Raw genomic sequence first — 25,344 nt, forward strand, 5'->3', positions numbered from 1 at the left:
GTAGCCTGGCTGACTTGTCCTTGCCTCCCAACCTGAGTCTCACACAGGCTCATGCTGATTGCAGTGGCTCCAGTGCACAGATATGGGGCAGTGAAGAGGGGAGTGCTGTGCTACTGCACTTGTCTCTTCTGCAGAGTGGTTTCACTGCAGGATTCAGGTTTTCAGCAGGTATGAATGATTTGTCCCAAGTTATACCTCACCTTTTTTTTCCCCTTACGTCTGAAGTTTCTTACATGATAGAAAAAAAAGTAGTGAAACCAGAAAAATGAAGATGTGAGAGGGAGGGGAGGATGGAGGCAATTGTCATTATTCCTTTTTAGAAGATTGCTTGTTTTGTGTTTGTACATCAGACAGCAGGGAATTTGATTTTAAATGCAATGCACTTCCCTAACCTTGTGCACTGATTTCACTAGAAGTTAATGATGAAACAGTATTTAGGAAATAAGGATGAAATAATGTAAATGTGACACACCAAAATGCTTACTCAGTGCTTTTGTCTTCATTATGTGACAAGCTGTAACAAAATAAGTTTAAATGTATTAGCACTTAGAAATACTGATGGCTTTTATTATCATATTATTAATTATTTTGACTGGCAAGCTTGAATATTGTGTGTCCTTATCAGTAGTGTTTCAGAGATGAGAAGGAATGCACTGCCCATTCACTAATACAGGGTGTAAGGCATTAATCTGACTGACTCTACCTAATTTTTAATTATGGGATTTATTTTATTATGTTTAGACAAAAGGGGAAATGAATAGTCATATGATCTTTTTTATAGCATAATTGAAATATTTTTAGTCATCTAAATGAATTGTGATTAAATTGAAACTATATTGTGGCAGCACACATATCCATTTTCTTTTCAGCTTCTACTTAAATAGTAAATGCATCCTACTGTAAAAAAGCAAAGGTGTTGCTTAAATAAGACTGACTTTTTATATCAAGCATTTGTATTTCTTGGTTGTGTAAATATGCTAGGTTATTTTCTCTGCCCTTCTTAAATTTCTAAATTGCATTTAAAAAGCACACCTTAATTTTTTGTCCATATAAACACACAAATGTAGGTGATAAAGTGATAGTTGTCTTGGAGCAACTAGACTGGCTCTAGAAGCAAAGGTGGCTCAGTGCATCTGAAGAACATCACTGAACCCCAGAAACTTTCCCACACACCTTGTCTTGATGGACACCTCCAGCTCTGCAGGGATTGTAGCAGACTTCTCAGCAGCTCGTGGGCAAAGCCAGCAGTTAACTATGATGCACAAAGTGGAAAAAACCTCCAGTTTTCAGAGATGTTTTAATGGAAAAAGGCTAATGTGAAAATTGCTATTCTTACCATCAAAATTACTTTCTGCATTCCTGAAGGAGTGTTGTAGGTTTTGAATTGTTATTTCTATTGTCTGTGTTTTAATAATTAATTGCTGTTGCATTTAGAAATTTAGTCAGCCTAAAGACAAAGGGTTTCATAGTTTCTGAGGGGATCTTGTTCTGAATAATTGTGGGTCCCTAGAGGGCAGTCCTGGACCACCTACTCTGAGGTAGCTGATGCTTGGGAGCCCTTTGTGCTAAATTGTGTGAATGAAAGGCTGTCAGTTAGCCTTCAGGCTCATGTACAGGCAACAACGATTTAAACTTTATGGTAGGCTGGACGGTCTGTAGCAGCAACTTCAACATTTTTGAACAACATGTAGCAGCAGTGGTTTTTGAACAGTTTGTGGATTAAGCTTTTCTGGACAACAAGTGGCAACAACAAATTAAACTTTTAGGAAGAGGAAGAAAGGAAGAAGGAAAGATAGGGAAATAGAGAAGAAAACATCTGGGTCACAACTCAGAGTTCCAGCATTGTCTCTGGTCCGGTTCCTGTGGATGGTGAGTGCAAGGTTCACACCCTGCCCCTCTCTGTTTTGATACTTATAAACCAGTCCTTGTCCATGTGCATTTTGTTATTCTTTGACTTTTCAGAAGGAGACTGGGGGGTCTCGTGGTTTCAAATCCCTTCCCCTGACAGATACAAGTGCACTGCTGTCTAAGACTTGTTTTTAGAAATAATTCTCTAAAATAAGCAAGTTGACCCCAGAAAAGCACTCTTCTGCCTCCACAAGACCCTCTTTTTTTAACTGCACCTTATCTAGATGGCATGGTAACCTTCCTTTTACCTTCTGCCAAATGTTTGAGAAATTAACTCGTTCAGGTTTCCAGTTTCTCACACTGATGTGACTGAAAAAGGAGTGGAAGGAATTGCTTAATGAAAATCACATATGGTTGCTTGGGAAAATGTTATTTACATAAAAGTTTAAAAGTTACTAGTCAGTCTTCAGTCTTGTGTTAAAATGTGATACAATTCCATAGATTTTTCTGTAATTTCTTTATCTAAATCCAAAAGTTTGATGTGATGATTCTCTGTATTCACAAGGAATATTGAATTGAAACACCCAAGAAAATGGTTTTCTTCAATTATAGTAATCCTTTCTAAAATATCAAGTTGTAATAGAATTACTAACACTTTTTTAATAGTTTTGTGTTTAGAAGCACATTCCCTTTCAAATTCAGAGCCCAGGAACCCAGACATTACTCAGCTGCTCTTTAGCTGGTGCTTCTTGCAGACACGTAACTATGGACTTGATGCTGAGTTCACAAATAGTCTATGGACTATAGGTCTGGTTGAATTCAGAAGAGACAGCTGGACTAATAAATAACAGCAACATGACTGCAACATCTTTAGTTCTTTTTGAATTGCCAGTGATAAAGGCATTAACTGCAGTATAGCTGTATATAGCACTAACAATATGATTGCAATCACAAGCTGAATATCATGGATCAACACAGCATAGCTGAGGACACAGGATTTACCAGAAGGTGTCCCTTCTGGGCAGGGCAAGGAGGACAAACCCATCAAACCTGTCCCTGCAATTTTGTGTCAAATTCTCATCCCCCCAACTTAGGTATAAAATATACCCCAATTTCATATGTTACTAACCACTATTTTGCAAAGTGCTCCAAGTGGGGCTTCAGTCTTGCAGCCTTGCATTCTTTGTTGTTGCATTGTAAAGAATATTTTTCCATAGGAGGTGTACTTGGTTTGTACAAAATATTCCAGGGTATCAGGTAGAAGGATGAGATCCTGTGGCTTCACCCTCAGTCCATGTTTGTTACCCATGACAAATCACACAACCTCCATTGCGTTTCCATGATTACATTGTGGCTCCTCTGACATACTGAGCTTTGCATTATCCAACAGTGCTCTCGCCACCATTACTCTTTTCTAGTCAAATGATGTTGTTTATGATTGGAAAGTGACAATGTGAGGTGAAAATCACCATCCCAGAACTTACTCAACACCTATCAGTTCTTGGATGGCAAGTATGTGGTAATTTATAAGGCAGGTTAGGTGCCCTCCTAGTACTGCATCACACCTTCATTGCCTCAGGGCTGGAAGGAAAGCAGTTCAGGCAGCCAAGTCTTCTGGGGATGAGCAGAACCATCAATAAAACTTTTGAGAGCTGTCTGTGACTCCAGTATTACAGAGTGGTTTAGTTCTTCAGTGCTCTTCAGCCTAGCTGCCCAGCACAGCTGTATCCTGACTCCACACTGGGATGTCATGTGGATTCAAACCACCTCTTTGGCTTTTCATGGAAGAAAAACCAGTCTGCAGCCAGAAGGGGTTCATGAGCATGCTCTGTAGCAGAGTCCCAGCATGCAAATGGTCAGTGCTTTGAGAGGCTGAAATATTATGAGAATTTCCAGTGCAAACCCTTGATTAACACAGTATTAAGGTTGACAGCCTTCAATTCCCATTTCACAAAGACCCAATCTGTCAGAGGCTGCTACTTCGTTTTTCAGTCCCTCTTTTCAACTTTTGCTTGATTCACCCAGGAGCCCTCAATGTTGTTCCTTTCCTGAGTAATCTGTTCTGCCTGGACTACCACTGTAAATAAAAATATTGTTACAGTTTCAGTGTTACAGATTTTTTCCAACCAGCCACTGCTATGACTGCAAACTGAGCAATTAATAACAGAAACCAGCTGTTTGTAAAAATCTTCGCTAATGTTGCAGAAATGTTTTCAGTTGGCTTTTTTTCATGCAACTGACAAAGGCACCAGGGAGTTACAGAAGTCTTGATGCCATTTTGTTTTGCATTTTCTTGAAAGTTGTGGTGACTGATGCAATACTTTCATTATGTACTTCTTTCCTGTTTCTCATTTAGCTCAAAGTTCTTGTTAGTTGGTTGTAGGACTCCTTGTACCAGCATTTTTAAATGTTACAAGATGGTATTAAACCCTGTCCTCTGACTGCAGAAAGGGTATTATGCTTGTGTAATTGCACAGATAAAGTGCAGTATGTACAGATAAAGTGCAATCCTAGATCTGCTGAGAACATTTTAGCTAAGTAATTGTGAAGACTTGCAGGTGGCAACCTCATGGAGAATTTTGTTTGGTAATTTCCATGTAATCTTTTTATCATTTAAACTGTAAGGCCAAATGCTGCCTTCCAGTTTTTAGAGGACTTAATGTCAAACCTCCTAGGTACAATTTTATGACAACGAGTGTCACATGTATTTGATTACAAATGCATTTTTTTTCCTTGTCTGTGACCAAAAAATTGGCAGTAGATACCTGTGCAATGTGTATCTATAGCACCTGGAAGGCCTGAGCTTGGGAAACACAGGATAGGAAGGGGCTGCCCCTGCCCTTTGGCTAGCTCATTCCTATCTCAGGTATCCAGCTATGTTCCTCTCTCTGTGAGTTACCATGCTTTGTCCTAACAAAGGAGTTGTTCATTGGTATATACTGGATGTATTGTTTATAGGCAGAAGTTGTAATCTGTCTTCAATTTAACCTAGACAAGCCAAATTAACTTAAAACTTTACTGAGATATAAGCTTCTTATTTCCCCTAGTATAACCACAGTTCAGTGAGGTCTCTTGGGATTTGTGAACGTATTAACAGGACAGAGCACAGCACTTCATCTGAAAGTGGGCCAGTGCCTGAAGAGTGTGGTCAGGGATGTGTGTGCATGCAGAAGTTACTGATCCATGAGAGCTGCTGCAAGTGGGTGCAGGCCCTGGGCTGTGCTGGATGTACCCCGTGCTGCAGGTAAGGTGGAGCCAGCTCACCAGTGTGGGGGAGCTTTAGGCAGCTCATACTTGGCACCTGGTGATGGCTCCTTCTGTTGTCTCAGCTTAACTTGAAGTGAAACAGCCTGTTTTCATACACTGTCCTTTTTAATGCCAGTCAAGATGATGAATAGAGTTTTCTACTTCTGAGGACACCTTTTAAAATCCTAAAGCCTTCAGTGCTGGCAAATGTCCTCACAGATGGGATTTGCATGATGTGGCATGTGCTGATGAGAGGTCTGGCTGAGGCTGCACAGCTCTGGGTTCCCAGCATTGGAAGAGACATGAGATTATCTGTGCTATCATCTCCTTTTACCTTCTCAGACTATCTCCAGTAACCCCAATTTAACCAATATCCCATGGATTCTGAGCACTTTTCTCACTGGACTCTGTAATAATGACTTGCATCAGTGCATTTGCAGGTACCTTTGGTACTTCTCTAACTGTACCAGAAACAGTTCACCTGATTTAAGGCAGCATTTTGTATATTTTTTAAAAAAATTATTTAAAAGATATAATGTACTGGTGAATCATAGGAATCTTGACCACAATTCTCCTTAATCTGTGATTCTGGATGACAAATGGTTATTTTTGTGTTTAAAATTAAAGAAAATAAAACAGTGATGTAATTTCTGAGTGCAGGAGGAGTAAATAGGTAAAAATCAGTATGAGCCAAGCTGCAGGGTCACATACTTCTTTTCTAACTACTGTGCTATTAGTAAATTACATAGGAAAATTTCTATTTTTTTTGTACTGCCAGGACTAATGAAAACATTGATATGAAGGCCATGGCTAATCCCCTGGCAAGTTCCCTCCATGGCAGTAACTACTGCCACACCTTGGCTTCTCCCTTTTCAAGCATCTGCTGCCATCTTTTGCTAGGTGGCTTCCCAGTCAGCCCTGCAACTGTGGCTTTGCAATGAATCTCAACTTTCTTTGCTCACCATGACAACTGGTTATCACAATGAAGGCAATAAGGATATTGAAACAGAACAACAGAATAATGTGATGCAACCAAACATTGCAACATTACTTTTATATTTTGAATTTCCAATTTTCCTGTCCTAGCTTAATGTTTCTAAATCAAAATATTTGCATACCCTGCAGATTATACTGTTCTTGAATATTTCTTCCTCAATAGAAGATTTTTCTGTTCTGAAATCATGTATTACATATGTTTTATGCAGCTTTAAGTGTGCACTTATGTAAATAGATACCTTTAACTGGTGTAAATAATTACCTGTAATTACATTTCCTGATATTTTTATTCCTGTAGCTTTAAAAGATTTGTACATACAATGGTAATCCTTATGTCTTCATCAAAGTTACCTTGTGCAACAAAGCTTAAAGTAGAAATGGTATAAAAAATTACATAAAGTACTTTAAAACTCTGTTAAGTTTTTATTTGCCATGCTCAGTTTCAGATCAGAAAGATATATGATGAATATATGTTAGCCAAACAAAAAAAATATGATGGTTGCTATAAACCACAATTTTGCTCTAAATATACTTGTAGTTGTCTTAGAGACATGTCATGACAGAAGGGATGATTTACCATGTGCAGGTAAAACATGAGATTACTGGATTCTATAATTGCCTTAAAAAAACCTAACCACTACATTTGCTTGTTGTTGGCACTTGTCCTAAAAATATCAGGGCAAGTATTGCCCTGATTTTTGCAGTTCAAGTCAGTTGGTGTGGAGGACCTGATGACCACACAAGGCATGCTTGAAAAGACATAATTTCAGACTAACTGCTGTCAGGCACTGTTGATAGGTCACAGATGTTTTTTGGTCACGCAAAATAATGCAAAACCTAAAAATCTTGCATAATCTTGCACTGTTTGAGAATTAATGAGAAACATTTTCAATATTAAATATGGATAGAAGTAGTCACCAACGAGAAACAAGCTGACTGTATAAATACTTCTGTGCTTGCCAAGTCAGGAATGAATTAATTTTCTGTGTACCTCCCAACAGCTTTGGAAGTGTTGCAATGTGCGTCCAGCTAGCACTACATACACTGGATTGATGGGAGACAGTTTATGTGGCCACAGCAGGGCATAAGCGTTCATCTTAACTTATCTGCAGCTCGTGTGCAGGGTGTTTGAACGTTTCCATTTGATAAATATAATAAATAATAAAATAGTACCAGAACATGAAATGTTAGAAGTACCAAAGCAGGATGAAAAGGGGTGGAAGGGACAGAATGTGTCTGGATTATTCTCCACAGCTTTTGTAGAATACTTGTAATTTGCTTCGCAAATGTTATTATGTATTTTTAGCAACAATGAGAACATCTACCTTGATAGCTCTGTAGTCTGTGATTGTTGCCTGCTTTGTGAAGAACATAAGAAAGAGCTTTCCCCTACCTTAATATCTAGTTTAGTAGTTAGTCAACAAGTAAGTGGCACTGCAGTGTTAAAATTGCTCACATTGACAAATTAGTTTGAGGAACTTCTGCTTTGAAAAAATCTGGCTCTAGCTCTGTTGTGAAACAGAGAACTAAGAATTGCCAGAACCTAGAGAACATACTGTTCCCAGAACAGCCAGAAGTTAAGTGATCTCTGTAAAATACCGGGACTACTTAATAGCTGTTAAGTTTGTAGATAAAAACTTAGGGACTATATGAGACTAACCTGTAGGTTCAAGCTCCCAAATATCTCAGTGTCAGTCTGGGCAGGTCAGACCAAGCGGCGAAAACAGCCTACTGAATAAGCAAATAAATCAGCCAATGTCCCCGAGATGCTCCAGCCAACAGCCTCCACGGAGTCTTCCTCTTCCAGTGACACGGTCTCTTCAACTAGGGAGATTTGCACATGTTTGTTTGAAAACAAACAAACAAATAACAAAAGTCAGTCACCGCAGATCTCGCAATCTTTACTTGGAGGATTTCCTGCGGCGGAGGCTGAGCCCATCCCGCAGCAGCGAGGGGCCGGGGTGGCTGCTCAAACGCTTTGTTTTTCGGAGCCTGCGTTTAACCAGCCCCGCTTACCTGCGCCGGGGCAGGGAGGGGACGGGGGCTGGCCCTGCCCCGGGGCCGCCCCACGGCGCTGGGCACAGCCAGGTTTGCGGGCGGGGAAGGTGAGGTGTCTCAGGGAGGAGCCGCCCCTGCCGGGGCAGCGCCGCCGCGCTCCCTTGGCCGCTGGAGCTCTCTGGGAGGCGCCAGCGGGGCTGCCCCGCTCCGAGGAGCAGGTAGGAGACTCCCCGGGCTCTGGTCCGGCCCCAGCGAGCCTTCGGTGTAACGGGGCCCAGGGTCTCGCCCGGGCCCGAGAGCCGGGGGCGGCCGCGGGGCCGGGCAGGTGCGGCCGGGGGCGCTGCGCTCCGGGACTCCAGTAACGGGGCGGGCGGCCTCAGCCGGGCCGGGGTGATCCGAGCAGCGCATCCATAGAACTGCTGCGCCCGGGGTCGCACTTTGCTCCCACGCCTCGCTGTTGGGGCTGGGAGGTGGCTCGGAGCGAGGTGTTGTCTGTGGGGAAGCTGGGGCTGGGGGCACTTTGGGAGTAGGGGTGAGACCTCTTGTGAAGGGTCAGCCCTGACCGCGGCCTGGTTCCTGACCCAAAGCGAGCGAGCGCCTGTTCCCCGCAGCTGCCCCTCGGCCTGGGCCGGCCTCGCCGCGCCGCCCAGCAGCCGCAGCCCCTTCCAAGGGAATGCTTCCAGAAACACGTCGCAACTTAGATGAAGAGTATCGGAAGATGATTTGCTGCCGCACCTGCTGAGGGATTGCCAGCGTTTCGCAGAAGCACCATAGTCGCAGTGCTGTCACTACATCCTGACGGGGCTACCGCAACTCTTCCCCGCTGACTGGGTATGCATGTATTTGCTGTCATCATTTTTTCGTGATCAAAAGTGAGAGACTTGATTAATCTCTCTAGAAGAGGCATGGTGCACCTTGCAGTTAATAGGAGCATTTAAGGTAATACGAATATATATATATATTAATATTAATTTTTTATGATTTAAAATGTTCCTAGGTTTATATACCAGAAATAGTGTGATACTCCAACTTTCAGTTGGTTCTGTCAGTTCTGAGGACTGTTGCATGTTTGAATCAGTTTGTGCTTTTGAATAAGAGATTAAAATAAGCCTGCTACAAGTTTGCCAAAGTCAGTGGAACCTGTGATCCTTTGAAGTTTTGAGGAAACTTCTTTTTTCAATTGAGTAGATCAACTTTGAAAGGAGTAAAAAGCAGATTCAAAGGTAGTTATGCCAATTTAATGAGAAATTTTAATGAAAATTAGGCCTACATGCCATCATCGATGCTGTGATTGTATTTCAGGTGTACATATCATTGAAGACAATTGATGTTTTTTTTTTGAGGGGGGGGTGGTTGTAATGACTTTTTAAAACTGCAATTGATAAAAATATTTCCTTTCAGGGTGAAATTTTATGGACATGGCTTTGCATACCTGAAATTTTTTCCCATTTGGGAAATCTGGGCAAAGATAACCAGAGCTGAAGTCTGTTGTGAATGAAAAGCTCCACAGGTCGATTGAGTGCTCAAGATGTGGACAGAATGGCTGGGGAAAGGGAGAAATTTAACTGTTTATCATGGCAGAATGGGGTAGGAAAAACATTTGCAATTGGTTCTGCAGTTGTGTGTATTTTATTTTCATCCTTATTTATGTGAATGCATGCACAGAGAAGAGCCTAATTTTGCTATCATGTCTACCTTCCATAGAAATGGAAATTTTTCATCGGGGAAAGTGAGAGATTAGGGAATCTCCTCAAAGTAGTGTGTGTGGTCTAGCACAAGGCTGTATATATGTTTGCAAGTCTTCTATGTTGACAGAAGGGCAAATTATAAATTTAAGTAGAAAGAACACTGAAATTATAGAAAAGCAGGATTGTGGAAGACTTTCAGGATTTGGTAAAATACTACTTCTGCATCTGCTAAATCTACTGATGGGGCAAAAAACTTTTTGAGAGAGCTCTTGAGAGACAGATCACAGAACAAGAGCAAGGTAATGTTGTAAGAGAGCAGAGTTTGTGAAAAAGCAGTGATTCAGAGAAGTCATAAAGAAAATACCTGCTCATAACTGGAGTCTATTCAATCCTGTTTTATCTTTAAATTTTATGTTACAATATTGTCCTCTTCTTTAAAATTAAAAATGATAGATTTAAAAGAGATTCTGTGCATCATGAATAATAGAAATTTTAATGTTTTGTGACAGGATTCTTTCAGGGACTCATCCCATCTTAGAGCTAGGCAAGAAAAGACCTGCCTGGTAATTTGAGTGGAGATTAGCTAAGAGGGAGGAGGAAAGATAAAGGGAAGAAGGGAAGCAGGCACTGCAAGAAGCAGTGTGGATGACTCAACACATGGCGCACTTGTGAGTCAGTCTGCTGAAGTAGGACAGACACAGCAGCCGGAAGCGTCATCTTCGACTCCTGTAGAAAGTGATATCAGCCAAATTCATATTCATTTTTTATGTTTTAAAATGTTCCTAGGTTTATATACCAGAAATAGTGTGATGCTCTGACTTTCAGTTGGTTCTGTCAGTTCAGAGGCGTCACGACAGGATGGGATACCCCTGCTCATACTTCAGCTGGAATAGTTGCATTTGTCCTCTCACTGTGCTATGAAACACTGTGGTAGGCTGCATAGAAACAAAAACAGTAAAGCAGGTCAAGTTAAGGAGCAGCTTGCCAGAGGCATGCAGCTAAGAGATCCTTCTCCAGATGTGTTAGGGATCAGAGGACTACTAAAGAGTCCTGACAATCATTCTCAAATATATAAATAAACATGTAAAAGATAAATGCCTAGATTTTAGGTGAAGAAACATCACTACTAGAGTCCCAAACAGCTCTTCAGCATGTATCTTGGTGATCTAGACAGAGGGAATCTCTTTCAGTGGCAGAATTTGCCAACAATACAAAGCTATTCAGACTGGAACATGAAGGTGTAAATTGCAAATAATGGCACAAAGATGTCACAATAGTAAATGACTGGGTAATAATAGCAGAAGAAAATTGTTGTAGAGAAATTTTTAAAATGAAAACATATGGCCAAAATCCAACATCATATGCTCAACAGCTGACTGAGTTTGCCTGATTCTTAGTCCCCAGTGATGAGATCTTGAAATTTTACTATAGGCCTATGGAAATATCAGATTGATACTCAATAGTACTCAAAGAACAAAGATAGGGTTAGAAATCATTAGGAAAAAAAAATTTAAAAAAATCAATAATTGTCTTTGTTCATAAATCCATAGTGCACTTATGTTTTGAAGACTGTATGCAAGTTACGTCCTGTCCTCCCCAATCTCAGACAGGCTGTAGCATAACTGGATGCAGTACAGAAGTAGGTGGCAAAAAAGTCAGAATTATGAAATCAGATTCCATCTAAGTGAGAGTTAGAGAATCTATGACTGTAGCTTAGGAAAGCAAGAAGTGCTTTCCTAGGCACTAAGGGAAGTTGTGTGCTAGAGATGCAAAAACCCAAGTGCTTGACAAGCTGAAATAGGAGATGTTCACTCTTTTTTAGGAGCTGTCAGGTAAAACAAGCAGGTAACAGGCTCAAAACAAGTTAAAGACAATTCCTGTATTTCATGTGTCCTCTTTAAAATGTGTAATTCCTATATTAATTATGTAATGTAGATGTTTACTTTAAATTATGGAAGTTCATATTGGAAACCACTAACTGAAAGTTTTCTTTCCATTTCAGCAGGGAAACATGACAGCAAAAACACTGTTTTCATGCAAAATTGCAACAGCATTTCTGTCCTTAATTATTGCAAGTAAGTCTGTTGGTGGCTATGGAAAATCTTGTTCTGAACTTTTAGGAGAACTTTTTTTCACACAAGTAATACTAACTTTCTATGGAAGTGGTTGTAATAGTGAAATTTACATTCATGCCAATGAGTTCTTTTAAATTGTGCCTAGAGCAGGAACCTATTAAACATAATATGTGGTATTTAATGTTTAACTTATTACAATCATTTAGGTTGGAAAGGAGCTCTTGACATCTAACTTTACGGGGTCAAGATTTTGAAAACCTCTGCAAATGGAAACTCCACAACTTCATTGGGCATCTTGTTCCACTGTTTGATCACCCTTGCAATAAAAAAAGGGTTTTTTTGTGTTCAGATTGAAACATAAGACGTTCTATTTGTGCTCATTGTCTCTTGTCCTGTCAGTGAGCAAGGCTGGCAAAAGTCTGTCTCTTTGTTCTTCATTCCCTCCCATCAGTTATTTACACACAGTGATAAGATCCACCCACACACTCCTCAGATCTTCTCTATGCTGAGCAGTTCCTGCTCTTTCATCCTCTACTCAAGTGAGAGGTGCTCCACTCCCTTACTCATGTTTGTAGCTATGTGCTGGACTCTCTCCAGTAAATTCAAATCTGGCATGTCCTAATGTCCATGTGTCCTAGTGTCCCAGGACACTGTTACCCTTCTTTTGCTGTGAGGGAGCATTGGTGGCTCATGATCAGCTTGTGGTCTACCAGGACCCCAGTGTTCTCCGCAGATCAGCTTTCCAGCTGAGTGGTCTTTAGCATGTGCTGGTGTCCCTTACACTGGTGCAGAATATTAGCATTAAGTGGCAGAAAAACATTTTCAGTTCCTGTGGCCACAGCATATCATAATCACCACAGTTATTATGGGGCGTTAAACTCAGATACTTGAGTAATTCAATGTTTGGATAAGTAATTTGGAAAAGATCTGTGATGAGGTGTTGAGAACTGTGGATGACACAAAATGATTCTTTGGTGGTTAACACTGATGCTTGCTATGCAGAGGGTGCCTGGATATCAAAGAGTTTAGTGATAGAATGTCAGTCAGTAAAATGAAGTGGATGTGAAGGGCCATGAAAGGGTCATGCATGTATAGCAGAAGTAAGTATGCTGTATGTGTGTGATGTGAGCATCAAGTTAATTAATAGCCACTTGGGAAAATGCTGCTTTGATATCTCTGGATGCTCTCTGGAATCATTAACTCTGTCATCAGTGATGACCAGAAAACCAGAATTTTTGGAAAGCAGCAGAGCAGAAAACAGAAAAAAATCCTCATTATGGTACACTTTAACTCCACAGTGAATGTATGCCAGTTGAACTCTGCAGTTCTGGTCACTACATCTCAGAAAGATGGTATCAGAAGAGGTGAAGAGATGAGTGACAGTGTTGTCTGATATGGGATGGCTTCCATATGAGAAGTCTCCAAATGAAGGAGGACTCTGAGGTAAAGAGACAGAAGCAAGATGGGATGAAGGTCTATAAAAATGTAAATACCATAGAATAGGCAGATGAGAGGAATTTTACCATTTCTCATAACAAGAAATGCATGATACTCAGAGAATTTATAAAATCCAGTGAATGGTTTTGCATGCAGAACATAAGGGGATTGAAATCAGAGTAGTCTTGTATTTATTGTGTCCTCCTCTCCTCTGCACATTTGCCACTGATATTTATCAGAGATAGGATTTTGGGCTAAACAGACACTTGCATGACTCTGTGGCAATTCTTATAAAATAACAAAGTGAGGAAGTTTCAATAAATGTATTACTGACTTGGGAACATGACCATGGTATCCACAGTTGGTGCCTTTTTTTGTCATATTGCAAAAAAGAAAAAAAAAAAAAAAGCCCAAACTCTTGGTTTGCTCTTTTTCTGCACGAGTCTGTGTCAGAAGTAAAGAAAATGAGCTCATTGGTGATTGTAATGACTCCTTTCTAAATGTTCATAAAATGAAGGGTCAGTTGAAATTCCCATAGCAAACCTAATATTTTTACAACACAGTCTTTAACTTCTGTGTCCTCTTAGGACATTTAAATATCAAAAGCATAGTCTGTCTTAACTACAGTTAAGTTAAAAAATAAAGACATTAAATGTGAAATTTGTGTGCATGTGTGTGTTTCTGTACATGCCCATGAAACAGACTGGAGAAACACAAGTACTTCAGGAATTTGCATCTGAAATAAAACATACAAATGACAACTCTGCTACAAAGGCTTTCTACTGAGTGTAAAGATTGCATTCAAAAAACAGCATTTCATTTTAGTGGCATAACTATATTTGTAAACCACTGAGTAGTACTCTCAGCTGTAAAGATAGGGGATTAAAATTGTATTTTATCAAATACTAACAGTTTTTAGTAGTTGACTTGAGAATGGAGGTGAAAACTCCAATGAAGTTTGTAATTTATAATCAGGAAACGAGTTCAGTATATTTTTGTAGACTATTTGAGTTTTTCTTTAATGCTTATCTCTTTCCTTTAGAGAAATGTGAAGCCTATGATGTGATGTTGAAGCAGACTCTTGTGCCTGATGGGCAGCCTCTTGCTATTAAATGTTCACTGGAAAAGAGCTTGAAAAGTGGAGACTACAACTTAACATGGTATAAAGTTGGTAACAAGAGAGCTGTGCCTAGAGACAAACTGTCTAGAGTTCATCAGCAGAAGAATCTGATTTTGTTTCTTCCTGCCATGTTAGAAGATTCTGGAGATTATGAATGTGTCATAAGGTGAAAACTAGAAAAAGTTATATTTTTACAGAAATGAGTCACAAAGAGAGTAACTTTTAAAAAGCAAGTAAAATTTTGTGGGTAGGTAAGATAAATAATAATGAAGAAGTGGGAACGCATCTACAAAACATAACTTTAGTTTGGGGAAATTAAATCTAGTTTTGCATTTTTTTCCTTGTAAGCAAAAATAAATCTATTAAAGAAACTGTAAACATATTTTCTTCTCTTTCTTCTCCAAACAGAATGCCATACATTTTGGACCTGCAAAATGTGTTAAATGGGTTAATTTAATTGTGTCCTATTAATTGCAGGGATTTGACAAGCTGCAAAAAAATGTGTACAAAAGTAACAGTTTTTGAGAGGATTGATGGTTTATGCTTAAATGAAAAATTTGCTGTAGAGGAAGTGATATTCACATCATCTTCTGCAAAGGTTGTTTGTCCCCACTTGGATTATTTCAGGAAAGACAAGAATATTCATCCTGTTCATTGGTATAAGGTGAGAATATAGTGTTTTATTCTGTCTTATAGCTGTCCATTATTTATAATAAAAATCAGTGATCTTTGAGAATTGGAACAGAAGAACTAAAGATTTACTGTAAGTTGGAGAAAAATATTTTTAAAACAAATTGGAAGAAGATTAAGACTTTCTGTCTTTTAAAGGTATTCTTGGTTATCTGGACAGAATTTCAGCTGAGGTGTGGGAGTGATGCTGACCCACGTACCCACCAGGTGTCATCTGTTCACCTGCCAGGGAAACATGGCCTTGGGTGGAAACAGATTGACTATGGCATTTCCTTTTAGTGCTCAATCTGTTCTATTCCATGATTCTAGTTCTTGTTGTTCATTCTCTTTTAAAGGCTCTTTCTGTTGCAAGAATGGAATGCCTTCTGCCAGATTCCTGCCTCTGGCTCATGCAGTCCATGTGGTAGCATTGAGGCTCCTTAAAAAATAAAGTCTAATTATTGAGTGATGCTTCATTGATGAATACTTTTGCAAATACTAACAACCCACATTTTAATTTATTATTTCTCTAATATAAGAAGTTGTTTTCCAAAGGGAATGAACTGGGGTATCTTTAAATTAAAATCTCAGCTGAAGTGAAGTATGCATTTCTTTATGTTCTGCTGCCCTCACTCTTCCTCAGCCTCTGCATAACCATCTTTACGCTGTGGTCCATTGAAACTTCAGATTGTGTCAAAGAGAGACAAACCATAGAAATATACAGAGATGTGAATTAACAGAGTTGTCTACACACTTTTAGGACTGCCAGCTGCTGGAAGGAAAAAGGTTTGCCCTTTCAAACAGTGACCTTATAATTTTTAATGTAACTGTACATGATGGAGGAAACTATACATGTGAAACAACGTATACCTACAATGGGAAACAATATAACATTTCACGAGACATCAGTCTGGTTGTAGAAGGTAAGTAAATAATTTCACTGTGTTTGTGCTCATAACTAAAGTGGAAAGACCTATTTTGTGGATGGACATGCTTAGGACTTCTGTTTTTCACCTAAATGTGCAGTAATGACTACCCGAGATATGGTACTTTTGGTATAGAGTGATATTTTGTTATAAAATGGCTGACAACCTTGTCTTTAGTACAAGGGGCGTTTTTAGGTTGTTACTTGCATTATAGAGCATAAGGCAGACTGCAACTGCCCCTGGTTTTCTGAAAAGCACTTTCTTTCTTTTGCTTAGTGACCCCACCAAAAAAGCCTCCAGAAATAACTTACCCAAGAAACAACTCTATTGAAGTGGAACTTGGTAAGTAGTTCTCTCTAGAGAAATTTAATATTTTCTCTAGAGAAAACTAGAAATTCTGTAGTTTTCTCTAGAGAAAATTTGTATCCTAGTTAAAATGTATTCTCAAGGAGTGTCCTATTCTGTGCTTTCTTGTTTTTATTTTATGAAAAAACTACTTCAGTGGTCAGTTTCTCTTTGTTTATCTCCCAAAGAAGGAATGAGAGGTGAAAGGGAAAGAAGTGAGGCATGTTTCTTGCAATGTCCTAAAGAAATTTCTCACCTGCAAGGAAAATTGTAGGAACCCAAGTGATTATCTGTCACATCTGTTGCTTTCCATCACCCTGGAAATGATTCTAAGAACAGGTCCATCTCAAATCTGCAGGCAAAGTGATGCCCCAAGGAGAAGCATCTCCTTCCTGGATTCTTCCATCCTACCATTCTCTTTCTGGACTTGGAGATCACTGACAATACAGACCCTCTGTTAGAGTAACTTTTTTGAAAGGGTTTGGTATCACCCTTAGCTGGTGTGCATTTGTGAATCTGAGAACAGGGTTGTATAGACTTTAATTAGGTCATGGAAATTAACTCTTTACTTTGTAACATAATTTTATAGGCTCACAGGTTACTGTGGATTGCAACACCACAGGTGCTGATGGGTATGAGGTGTACTGGACAGGACACGGTGTGTATATTGATGTATTTCACATGAGCAGAATTTTTGCAAGTTCCTATGAGTAAGTATATTTTGAGATTGAAAAATATATGTGTTGGCAAACAAAGTGGAACTTTCTCCCTTTGACATTAAAATATTTAGCAACATTTTCCCCTTGCTTTAAACAGCATTCTTCTTAAAATCTCTAATGTTTGCCTTCTCTAATTTACTTCTTGCTTTGAAATAGAAACTTTAAACACAGTAGACACATGAACTTCACATGTGATTGTATGTTTATTGCTCATTGTAAAAAATCAGTCTGAATTTCCAGTGTTGGGAAAAGGTGTTTTGTGACAGTGCCATAATTGTAATACAGTTTCTTTTGAGCAAGTTCTGGCCTGGCAGAGACCTCTTTTGGTCGAATCAGGCATGTTCAGGTGCATGATCTTCAGACTGTCTCTTTCTTCTGTGTTCCACATCTGCCTCCATGAAAGGTTGCAAGAGGACAAATCTGTGCTATACAGGAAAAATCAAGATTTCTAGGTTTAAGGACATGAAGTTAGAGAAAATTAACTGAGATAAACTGAAGAGATAATGGAAGACTTTATTGAGGGCATTTGTACTGAAGCTTAGGGGTTAGAGGAGAAAAGGGGGACAGATTTCCAGTGATGAGCTGGGTTTTGGGAGGACTTGGACTGAGTAAAGCATGTGAAGGGCAAGTGGGAGATAAGGCGATGGTGAAAAGCAGGTCAAATAGAATTAGAAGAAGAGAAATTATACCTGATTGGAAAAACTACCTCAAATTGGAGCAAGAGGCAATCTGAAATTTTCTTAGACGTTACAGGTTTTGAACTAAAGATTTCAGGCTTTTTTGTCAGCTCTTATGGTGGCACTGTAAATAAAAAAATGTGATAATTTTTGTAAACTCTGGAGCATTATCTAAGACTAAAAAACCAGTGAAGAAAAGAGAATGATGTCTGCAAAGTAAGAATATAGTTGCAAGAAATAAGTTTTCATCATAAAACAAAGGGAGAAACAAAATGCTGACTTATTTGGGTGCTCACCAAGAGAAAACACTATGCAAAAGTAATATATTATACTGTCATAAAGAATTATAGTGCCATAAACAATTGGGCCATAAAGCAGTGACACATGGTCTCTGAATTGATATTGCAAAAGCAATGTTAGTTTTTGTACTTCCTAACACTTACATAGTTATATTTGGTCACTTGCATTAGTGATGTTGGTTCATTCATTCCCTGAATGTCATATTCCATTGTGAAATACCTATGTCCATCTACTCTCACAGGGATTGGCAAGCCCATAACAAGAGTTTATTTAGGTTTGTAAGGCATATTTTTGAACTTCCAACTCTAGAAACCTTATGTTCCTTTGGGGAAACACAGCTGCAGATAAGAAAACGTTACGACGTCTTGATGCTTTCCAATGCATGTGCTTAATGTCAGTACCAGGAGAGGTCTGACTGCTCGGGTTTCTTTCGTATGATGTAATTGTTCATCTGTTGGGAAGTGTGGTTGACATTTGCAGAAGGAAATAACCACTGTTGTGCTGCAGATGTTAGAGATGAAGCCATTCCTGAATGGGCTGTGGTTTTATGGTTTTATTTGTCACCTTTTGGACAGGGGAGAAACTTCTTATGACGGGCGCCCTATGCATTCTGTGAAGCTAATAATTTCAGAAGTAAGCAGTGAAGACTATGAACAGCCTTTTGTCTGTCAAGCTTCAAATGCCTTTGGGCAAGTTGCATCCTATATTATATTAAAACACAGAGGTAAAAAATACTATTATTTTGAGGCCTGTGATTATCTGTACTTCCCCAGAAGGTGTTTTGATACCAAATTCTTGTGTACCATGTTGAAAGAAAGCAGATGTATTACAGTTTGCAGTATGCATGTGCCTCTGCATAGGGAAGAAATCACTATAGCATTGTATTTATCATTATTTAAAAAAACAAGGTGGATAGGAATGAAAAATGTAATATTCAAATTTGTATTGAATTTATATGGAAGATCAGATTTGAACAAATTCAACATTTAAAACAAATTTCTTATATTTTTGTGCAGTTCCTGATATACGACGATGGCTGACTGGAGGGCTTGTCTCTTTGTTAATTTTAACATTTATTACTTTAATAATCTACAAGATTTTCAAGATTGATTTGGTACTTTGGTACCGTACTTCTGCCTGTGCCCTTACAAGTAAGGAAGGTATGTGAGTGTGACCAGGCATGTAAGTGTAATTAGCCTATTGATTTTTTTCTCTTGCCTTTACTTCTGAGAAATAATGGGATTATTTAGTACAATGTACGTAGAACTTCCATAAGGAATTTTTCAGATATGCACAAAGACATTTTGTGCAGGATTTTTTCAGTCATATGGGTAAAATATATAATTTTGCTTAAATTAATAAAAACTATGTAATATTGAAGGCAATCATAGTAAGATAGGCCAAAAGAACTGTAGGTTATTCCAAAATGAGCATGTTGTGTTTTTGCTTTTCTGTAGTTTCTTTACATGTAGATTTATGGTCACTCTGATGATGAACAATAGGTGTCAGCAGAGCTACATCCTGTAAACTGGATGTTTAAAGACATGCCTTAAATATTTATTTTGAAAATCAGACCCATTTGTCAGATATTAATTTTATTGATTTTATTGGTCTTTTTTTTTTTTTTTCCATTTTGCAATTTCTCTGTTACCTTCACTTTCCTTCTAAATCCTGTCAATTATGGTGCTGACATATCAAAGAGAAAATTTGCTGCTAGTTCTGTGTTCTGGGATTCTTCTAATGTGTTTTAGTTTATTGCACTGTAGGCAAATATATTGGATAGGTGTGAAAAATTTGAAATAAGCACAACATCACAGATATATTTAATGTCAGTTCTCAGAATCAGACTGTCTGAAGTTCGCCATGGCTTGAAAGTGAATAGATTATGTACATTAAGGTAGTTAATGTTTACTCCTGGCTGTGCTAAATGTTTTCACAGGAAAATAATTTCAACTCCTGGTTAAAAATTCAGTTTTACTATAATACTGTAATAGAGTTCTAATTAAAAGAAAAAAAAAATCTAAGTTTTTAACTTGTTGAGTTAGATCTGATTTTGGCTTGGTTCTTTCAGTCCAGCTTGCTAAGCAAACCTTCAGAAGCCTTCTGGTTCTAATCCCTCTCAGGATTATTACAAGAAAGAATTGCCATTTTCCCACCTTCTCTCTTGTGGTTAGTCAGAAGTGGAGATAACTGCTCATTAAATTTCCTTCAGGAGAGGTGGTGAAGAAAGGCCAGTGAGAGGGTACTTCCTCAATGTCCTGGCACCTCTAGGATTGGGAGCTCCCTCCTGCAGGTCCCAGGTCCTGCACTCAGCTCATTTGGTGACTTCTTCATCCCCAGGATGGGAAAGGAAGTCAAATTCTGTGTCTGGTCATCTTTATTTTGTTTCATAGAACATTTTACTTCTGTAAGGTGATTCTGTCAGAAAGGTGAAATCAGCCCCACATTACTATTTCTAAACCATCCAAAAATGAAACTTTGCAATAAAGACACTTCTATGAGTTTTAATTTTTTAATAGAAATGTTTGTGTTTGTTTTAGATGGGAAAATCTACGATGCATATGTCCTGTACACAAAAAGCAGTGAAGACAGAAGTATATGTTGTCTGGAAACCTTTGTTCGTAGAATACTCCCAGATGTTTTAGAAAAACAATGTGGATATAATCTTTTCATATTAGGAAGGGATGATTTACCAGGAGAAGGTATGCTTTAATTAGCAGAGTTAACAGGTTGCCTTTTGAAACGTTGTTCTCAGGTTATAAGTTTATCTATGCAATTAAACCCCACAATTTTGGAAAATAAAGATGTATTTATTTAGTTTTATTGGATAATTAGCCCAATGAAAATATTTTTCTTTTTCCTTTTTTTTTTTCCTAACGGAAAATTCTGTTCTGATGTTATGAGCGTCTGCACTTTCTTAGTGATGAACAGATGAGGACTTAATAGCATTAATAATACTGTTGAGTTTTTTTGAATGATAAATTCTCCTGAGGGACGAAGAAAACAATTTTTTTAGAAGTTATATCATGCAATGGATCATGAATCATGACTGTCAGTGTGAAGATCTTAAAGCAATCACTGCTCTGAGCTAGCCACAGCTTCACATGTTAGCAATTTTAAAATAAAGAACTATTTTACACCAGTTGTAAAGTTTCTATGCAAGCTTTGATTGTTCCTTCATCACTTACAGCTGTGGTCAGTGTTGCTGATGAAACTCTTAAGCAAAGCAGAAGACTGATGATTATTTTGGGATCAGAAGCATCTAGGTGCTGCCTCTTGGAAGACACCTCTGAGCAACAGCTAGCTATGTATAATGCTCTCATCCGTGATGGGATCCAAGTGATTCTTATAGAAATGGGTGAAATACAGGACTACACCAGCATGCCAGAATCAATCAGATACATTAAGCAAAAACATGGAGCCATTCAATGGAAAGGGGACTTCTCAGAGAAATCTTGTTCAGCAAACACAAAATTCTGGAAAAATGTGCGTTATCAAATGCCACCCAGGAAAAAGGGATCTTATTCTGAAGTGTATTCCTTGCCCCTAATGTCAAACAGTTCTGCAGCAAAGGAAAGTTAAGCACTTATTTAAATAATACTAAGAAGGTAATTCTGAATTGGGATGTTTCTCACCTATTCTTTATACTACAAAGTAAATGTTTTCTTTGAGGAGTAGAAACTTCTTATCTCTTCCGTAAATTGCACCCGAAAAGAAAAAACTTTGTGCAACTTTTATTTCTGTTACTTCTGAGTTTTGGATAGTGCCACAATTTGTTGTGTTAGTCTCCATCAAATATTTTAAGTAAAGAGAGTGATCATGATAGGCTATTAAGAAGCTGTGGTCCACATAAATGTTGTATGAAAAAACAACTGTGAAGTCCATTTTTTAAAAATCAAAACTGCAGTTGATAAAATTAAAAGTCTATTTCTATCATCAGCATTCTCTTTGTCATTCTGTTCCAATTCTTGTTGCCTCTCCATGATTGTCTGATTTCCTTGTTGCTGCAAGAATCTGCTCTGTGCAAGCTTTGTCTCCTGAGCAGTAGGCCTTACCCTTGCTGCTTCAAAGGGTTGGGGAAATTCATGACATAGCATATATTAAAACTCATCACAACACTAAATGTGTTTCTGCTGAACAGTTGGTACTAAATGTGTTCAGCAAATAAATGGAAGGGAATGAAATCTGTGGATTTTTAGAGTGTTGAACAATTCTGTGATATCTGGTGTATGTTTACTTTTGAAACTTAGTCTCTTGTAATGCTTGGGAAACTGAAAATAGTTTGTTCTTCTTGAGAGCGGGAGGCTTTCTAGACTGTGCTGCTACTCTGGAAACCAGATGTTCTCATGCTGTGTCTCAGCTGTGCTAACTGCATGCACAGAAATTCTCTGAGAATCTACCAAAGAGCTGTGCTTGGGCTGGGTATCCTGGAGAGTGGGAAGTGGCCAGTTCTGAAACATAACCAAATTCTAATGGTGAGAAATGGTATCTCATCTACTTGTGAAAGGAAAAGTTAAAGGCATGTGGCTACATCAAACTTCTTGAGAGTAGCTTGGTATTTCTGCATCCCAATCGACTTTTGTTGTGCATCACTGTGAGAAAATGACATGCTGCTTCCTTTTCAAGGTGGTCTGAAGCAGCAGGAGTTTTTGTGCTCTAGCTTTGAAGAACATCATCTAAATGCAAATATGAATTTTGCTTGCTTTTAAAAAATTATTTTCTGAAGTTATATAGGTTTTAACATCGTGTTTATTGCAGGATAGCATCTGTCATCAAATTCCTTTCAGTTGGTTCTCAGAGGTATGTGTATCTAGAATATATTCTTCATTGGGCTGTATTGATGGGAGAGAAAGCAAAATCTAGGAGTGGAAATATATAATCAAAGCGAAAGATTTCCAATAGCATTTCATGGTACTTTTTTTATTTGTAAAGGTGTAGTAAATACTCCTTAGGAGCAGTGTCTCATTCTCCTGGCTGTGGGGTTCACAACTGAGTAATTTTCCACAGCCTTCACTGACTAGAGACTTGTTCCGAGGTGTCACCAGGAAAACTAGGGACAGGGTATATCTATCAGATGAGGCACTGTTTTCCTAGTAGATGCTGAATCCATGTTCTTTGGAAATGCATGATATTTAGGCTGGAACATTTAAAAATAAATTTAGGGTCTTAGAGAGTTCAGATAACCATTATTGTCAAATTTTTACATCGTGTTTACCCTTAGCTTGCTCAAAAAAGTATTTAAAATTAGTTCCCTTCTTTTCTTTTTAAAATTTGTGTTTAAAAACAGAACCTTCTTATTATCCATGTAGAAAGAGGAAACGAATAAGGAAATGGAGTTGAAACTGTGGTAGATTTTTTCAGCTTCCTTATTTCATGTGCTTTCAAATAAAAAAATCCAAACAAACTAATGACTAGGACTTGCAGTACTATATAAAGTAAATTGATTTGCAATTTGTGCTGTTATTTTTTTTCTTCTGTGAATGTGCTGTTATGATATCTGGCTGCTTTTTTTCATAGTTCTTTTCAGAGGTTTGTCACATTATTCAAGATAATAATTTTCCCATTTCTCTACTAAATGAGACTCCTAATGACTCGTAAGTGAAGAAGGATGATTGTGAGTCAGCATTGATTTACCTGATACTTTCTTTCAAACAACATTTAGTGTGATTATTTTGTGTCCTTGTATAAAAGTGAGTGTGGGAGGTAGGTTTTGGTTATCATGGTTGATTGTTAGCTAGCTACTTCAATGTAGCACGACATGAGATGGCTTAGACTTTTATCAGGGGGCTTAATTTTGAAACTGAATTTTGTTTCTATTTTCTCTCCTTAGAGAATGTTTTTTGCAAGTCACATTGGAAAATGCAATTTTTTTTTTTTTTTTTGTGGTACAATAAAAGAAGTCCCATAGAGACAGATGTGCTGGTTGCTCTTTATTAAAAAAAAAATTCAAATCCCAACAAGTCCACAAATAATTAGCTGGCAAGAGATTTGCCCTGGAAAACTTGGCAGATTCAGAAGGAGAAGGCAAGTGCAGTCTAATCAGTGGAAGGGTACTTGTTCATCACTTTATAGTAGATATATTTATTGTTTATGCTGACAGAGAGCAAAGTCTAAATGGTATGTGTTGTAAGGTACATTGAAAACATTCTCTGCACCATTTTTAGCTTTTCAACCATAGCTACATATTTATTCTGTTGGCTTGCTCCTGTTTATTTATTTGGTACTCCAGACTGCACTGTCCTTTCCTTGCCTTGTGATGAACTTGTCTGAATTTGCTAATTCCATTACATCTTTCCATCCATATTGTGATGCTGGTGCTTTCTGTGAGACTTCTTTCATGATTTTTTCATTATCATATCCTGCTTTCTTATGTCTATGGTAAATAGCACTGAGATGTGGCCTGTTTCGTGTTCTAATGTACACATCTGGTTTAACCCCAGCCAGCAGCCAAGCCCCACACAGCCACTCACTTCCCCACCAGTGGGGTCAGGGAGAGACTCAGAAGGGTAAAATACAGAAAACTTCTGGGTTGAAAGGAAGACAGTTTAATAGGGAAAGCAAAATCCACACGCATGAGCAAAGAAAAACAAGGAATTAATTAATTGCTTCCCATGGGCAGGCAGGTGTTCAACCATTTCCAGGACAGCCTGACCCAATCGTGCAATGGTTTACTAGGGAAGACAAACACCATCACCCCAAACATCCCCTTATTCCTCCTTCTTTCCCCCCACTTTATATACCAAGCACAATGTCATCTGATCTGGAATATCCCTTTGGTTGGTTTAGGTCACCTCTCCCAGCTGTGTCTCTTCCCACCCTCCCACACAAAACCAGCGCAGCATGTGATATATTAATTAATGGATAGAGATTTATGTGATTGGGAGGAATGTGCTCTGAGCTCAGAATGAATTTTTAGGATCTGGTAGATTTAATGCAATAGCCTCAACCCTGACTGACTTTGGGGTTTATTGTTGTTGTTATTTTTTTTTTTTTCTTTTCCTTTAAATTTACCTCTGTATTGCACCCTAGAATGTAGAACAGTGCAAGAGCAATTTTCAGTTTTACATCTTCCCTTAATCTGGGTGCCTTGCGCTTCTGGTTGAGAAGTAAGCCCATCCTGCCTTTTGTTCAGGCACTATGGTAGCTCAGTGACCCTGCTTCCTTTCACAGCTGCAGTTAGCTTGAAGATGAAGCAGGCAGGATACAGTTAATATTTATGGATACAGTTATTATTTATGACATCTGTGCTAAGGAGAGACCTTTTCCCTAGAAGTACCAAGGAAGTATTATGTTGTAGAGC

At 38.5% G+C, this 25,344-nt stretch overlaps 1 protein-coding gene across 3 annotated transcripts; it reads left to right on the forward strand.

Annotated features, from left to right (window-relative positions):
- The first annotated feature begins 8,195 nt into the window (after positions 1-8,195).
- Positions 8,196-21,980, forward strand: LOC132070046 (interleukin-1 receptor-like 2). Of its 3 annotated transcripts, none has more exons than XM_059466618.1 (13): positions 8,196-8,306; positions 8,700-9,027; positions 9,490-9,675; positions 11,779-11,851; positions 14,331-14,574; positions 14,886-15,072; positions 15,838-16,000; positions 16,280-16,345; positions 16,938-17,058; positions 18,620-18,768; positions 19,061-19,204; positions 20,585-20,746; positions 21,235-21,980. In XM_059466618.1, exons 3-13 carry the CDS (start codon positions 9,583-9,585, stop codon positions 21,624-21,626), a joined length of 1,794 nt encoding a protein of 597 aa, XP_059322601.1. In that variant the 5' UTR covers positions 8,196-8,306; positions 8,700-9,027; positions 9,490-9,582; the 3' UTR covers positions 21,627-21,980. The 3 variants fall into 3 exon arrangements, with proteins under 3 accessions (XP_059322601.1, XP_059322600.1, XP_059322602.1); XM_059466617.1 differs by having other exon boundaries at positions 8,700-8,919; XM_059466619.1 differs by lacking the exons at positions 8,196-8,306; positions 8,700-9,027 and having other exon boundaries at positions 9,551-9,675; positions 14,333-14,574.
- The last annotated feature ends 3,364 nt before the right edge of the window (positions 21,981-25,344 follow it).

Source organism: Ammospiza nelsoni, chromosome 2 (genome assembly GCF_027579445.1).
Source record: "Ammospiza nelsoni isolate bAmmNel1 chromosome 2, bAmmNel1.pri, whole genome shotgun sequence".
NCBI classification, from domain to species: Eukaryota; Metazoa; Chordata; class Aves; order Passeriformes; family Passerellidae; genus Ammospiza; species Ammospiza nelsoni.

Coding starts and splice junctions, on each gene's coding strand:
- LOC132070046 (XM_059466618.1), top strand. CDS start 9,583: ATGAAAAGCTCCACAGGTCGATTGAGTGCTCAAGATGTGGACAGAATG. Junction 14,575..14,885: donor GATTATGAATGTGTCATAAG/GTGAAAACTAGA, acceptor TATTAATTGCAG/GGATTTGACAAGCTGCAAAA. Junction 19,205..20,584: donor TGCCCTTACAAGTAAGGAAG/GTATGTGAGTGT, acceptor TGTTTGTTTTAG/ATGGGAAAATCTACGATGCA.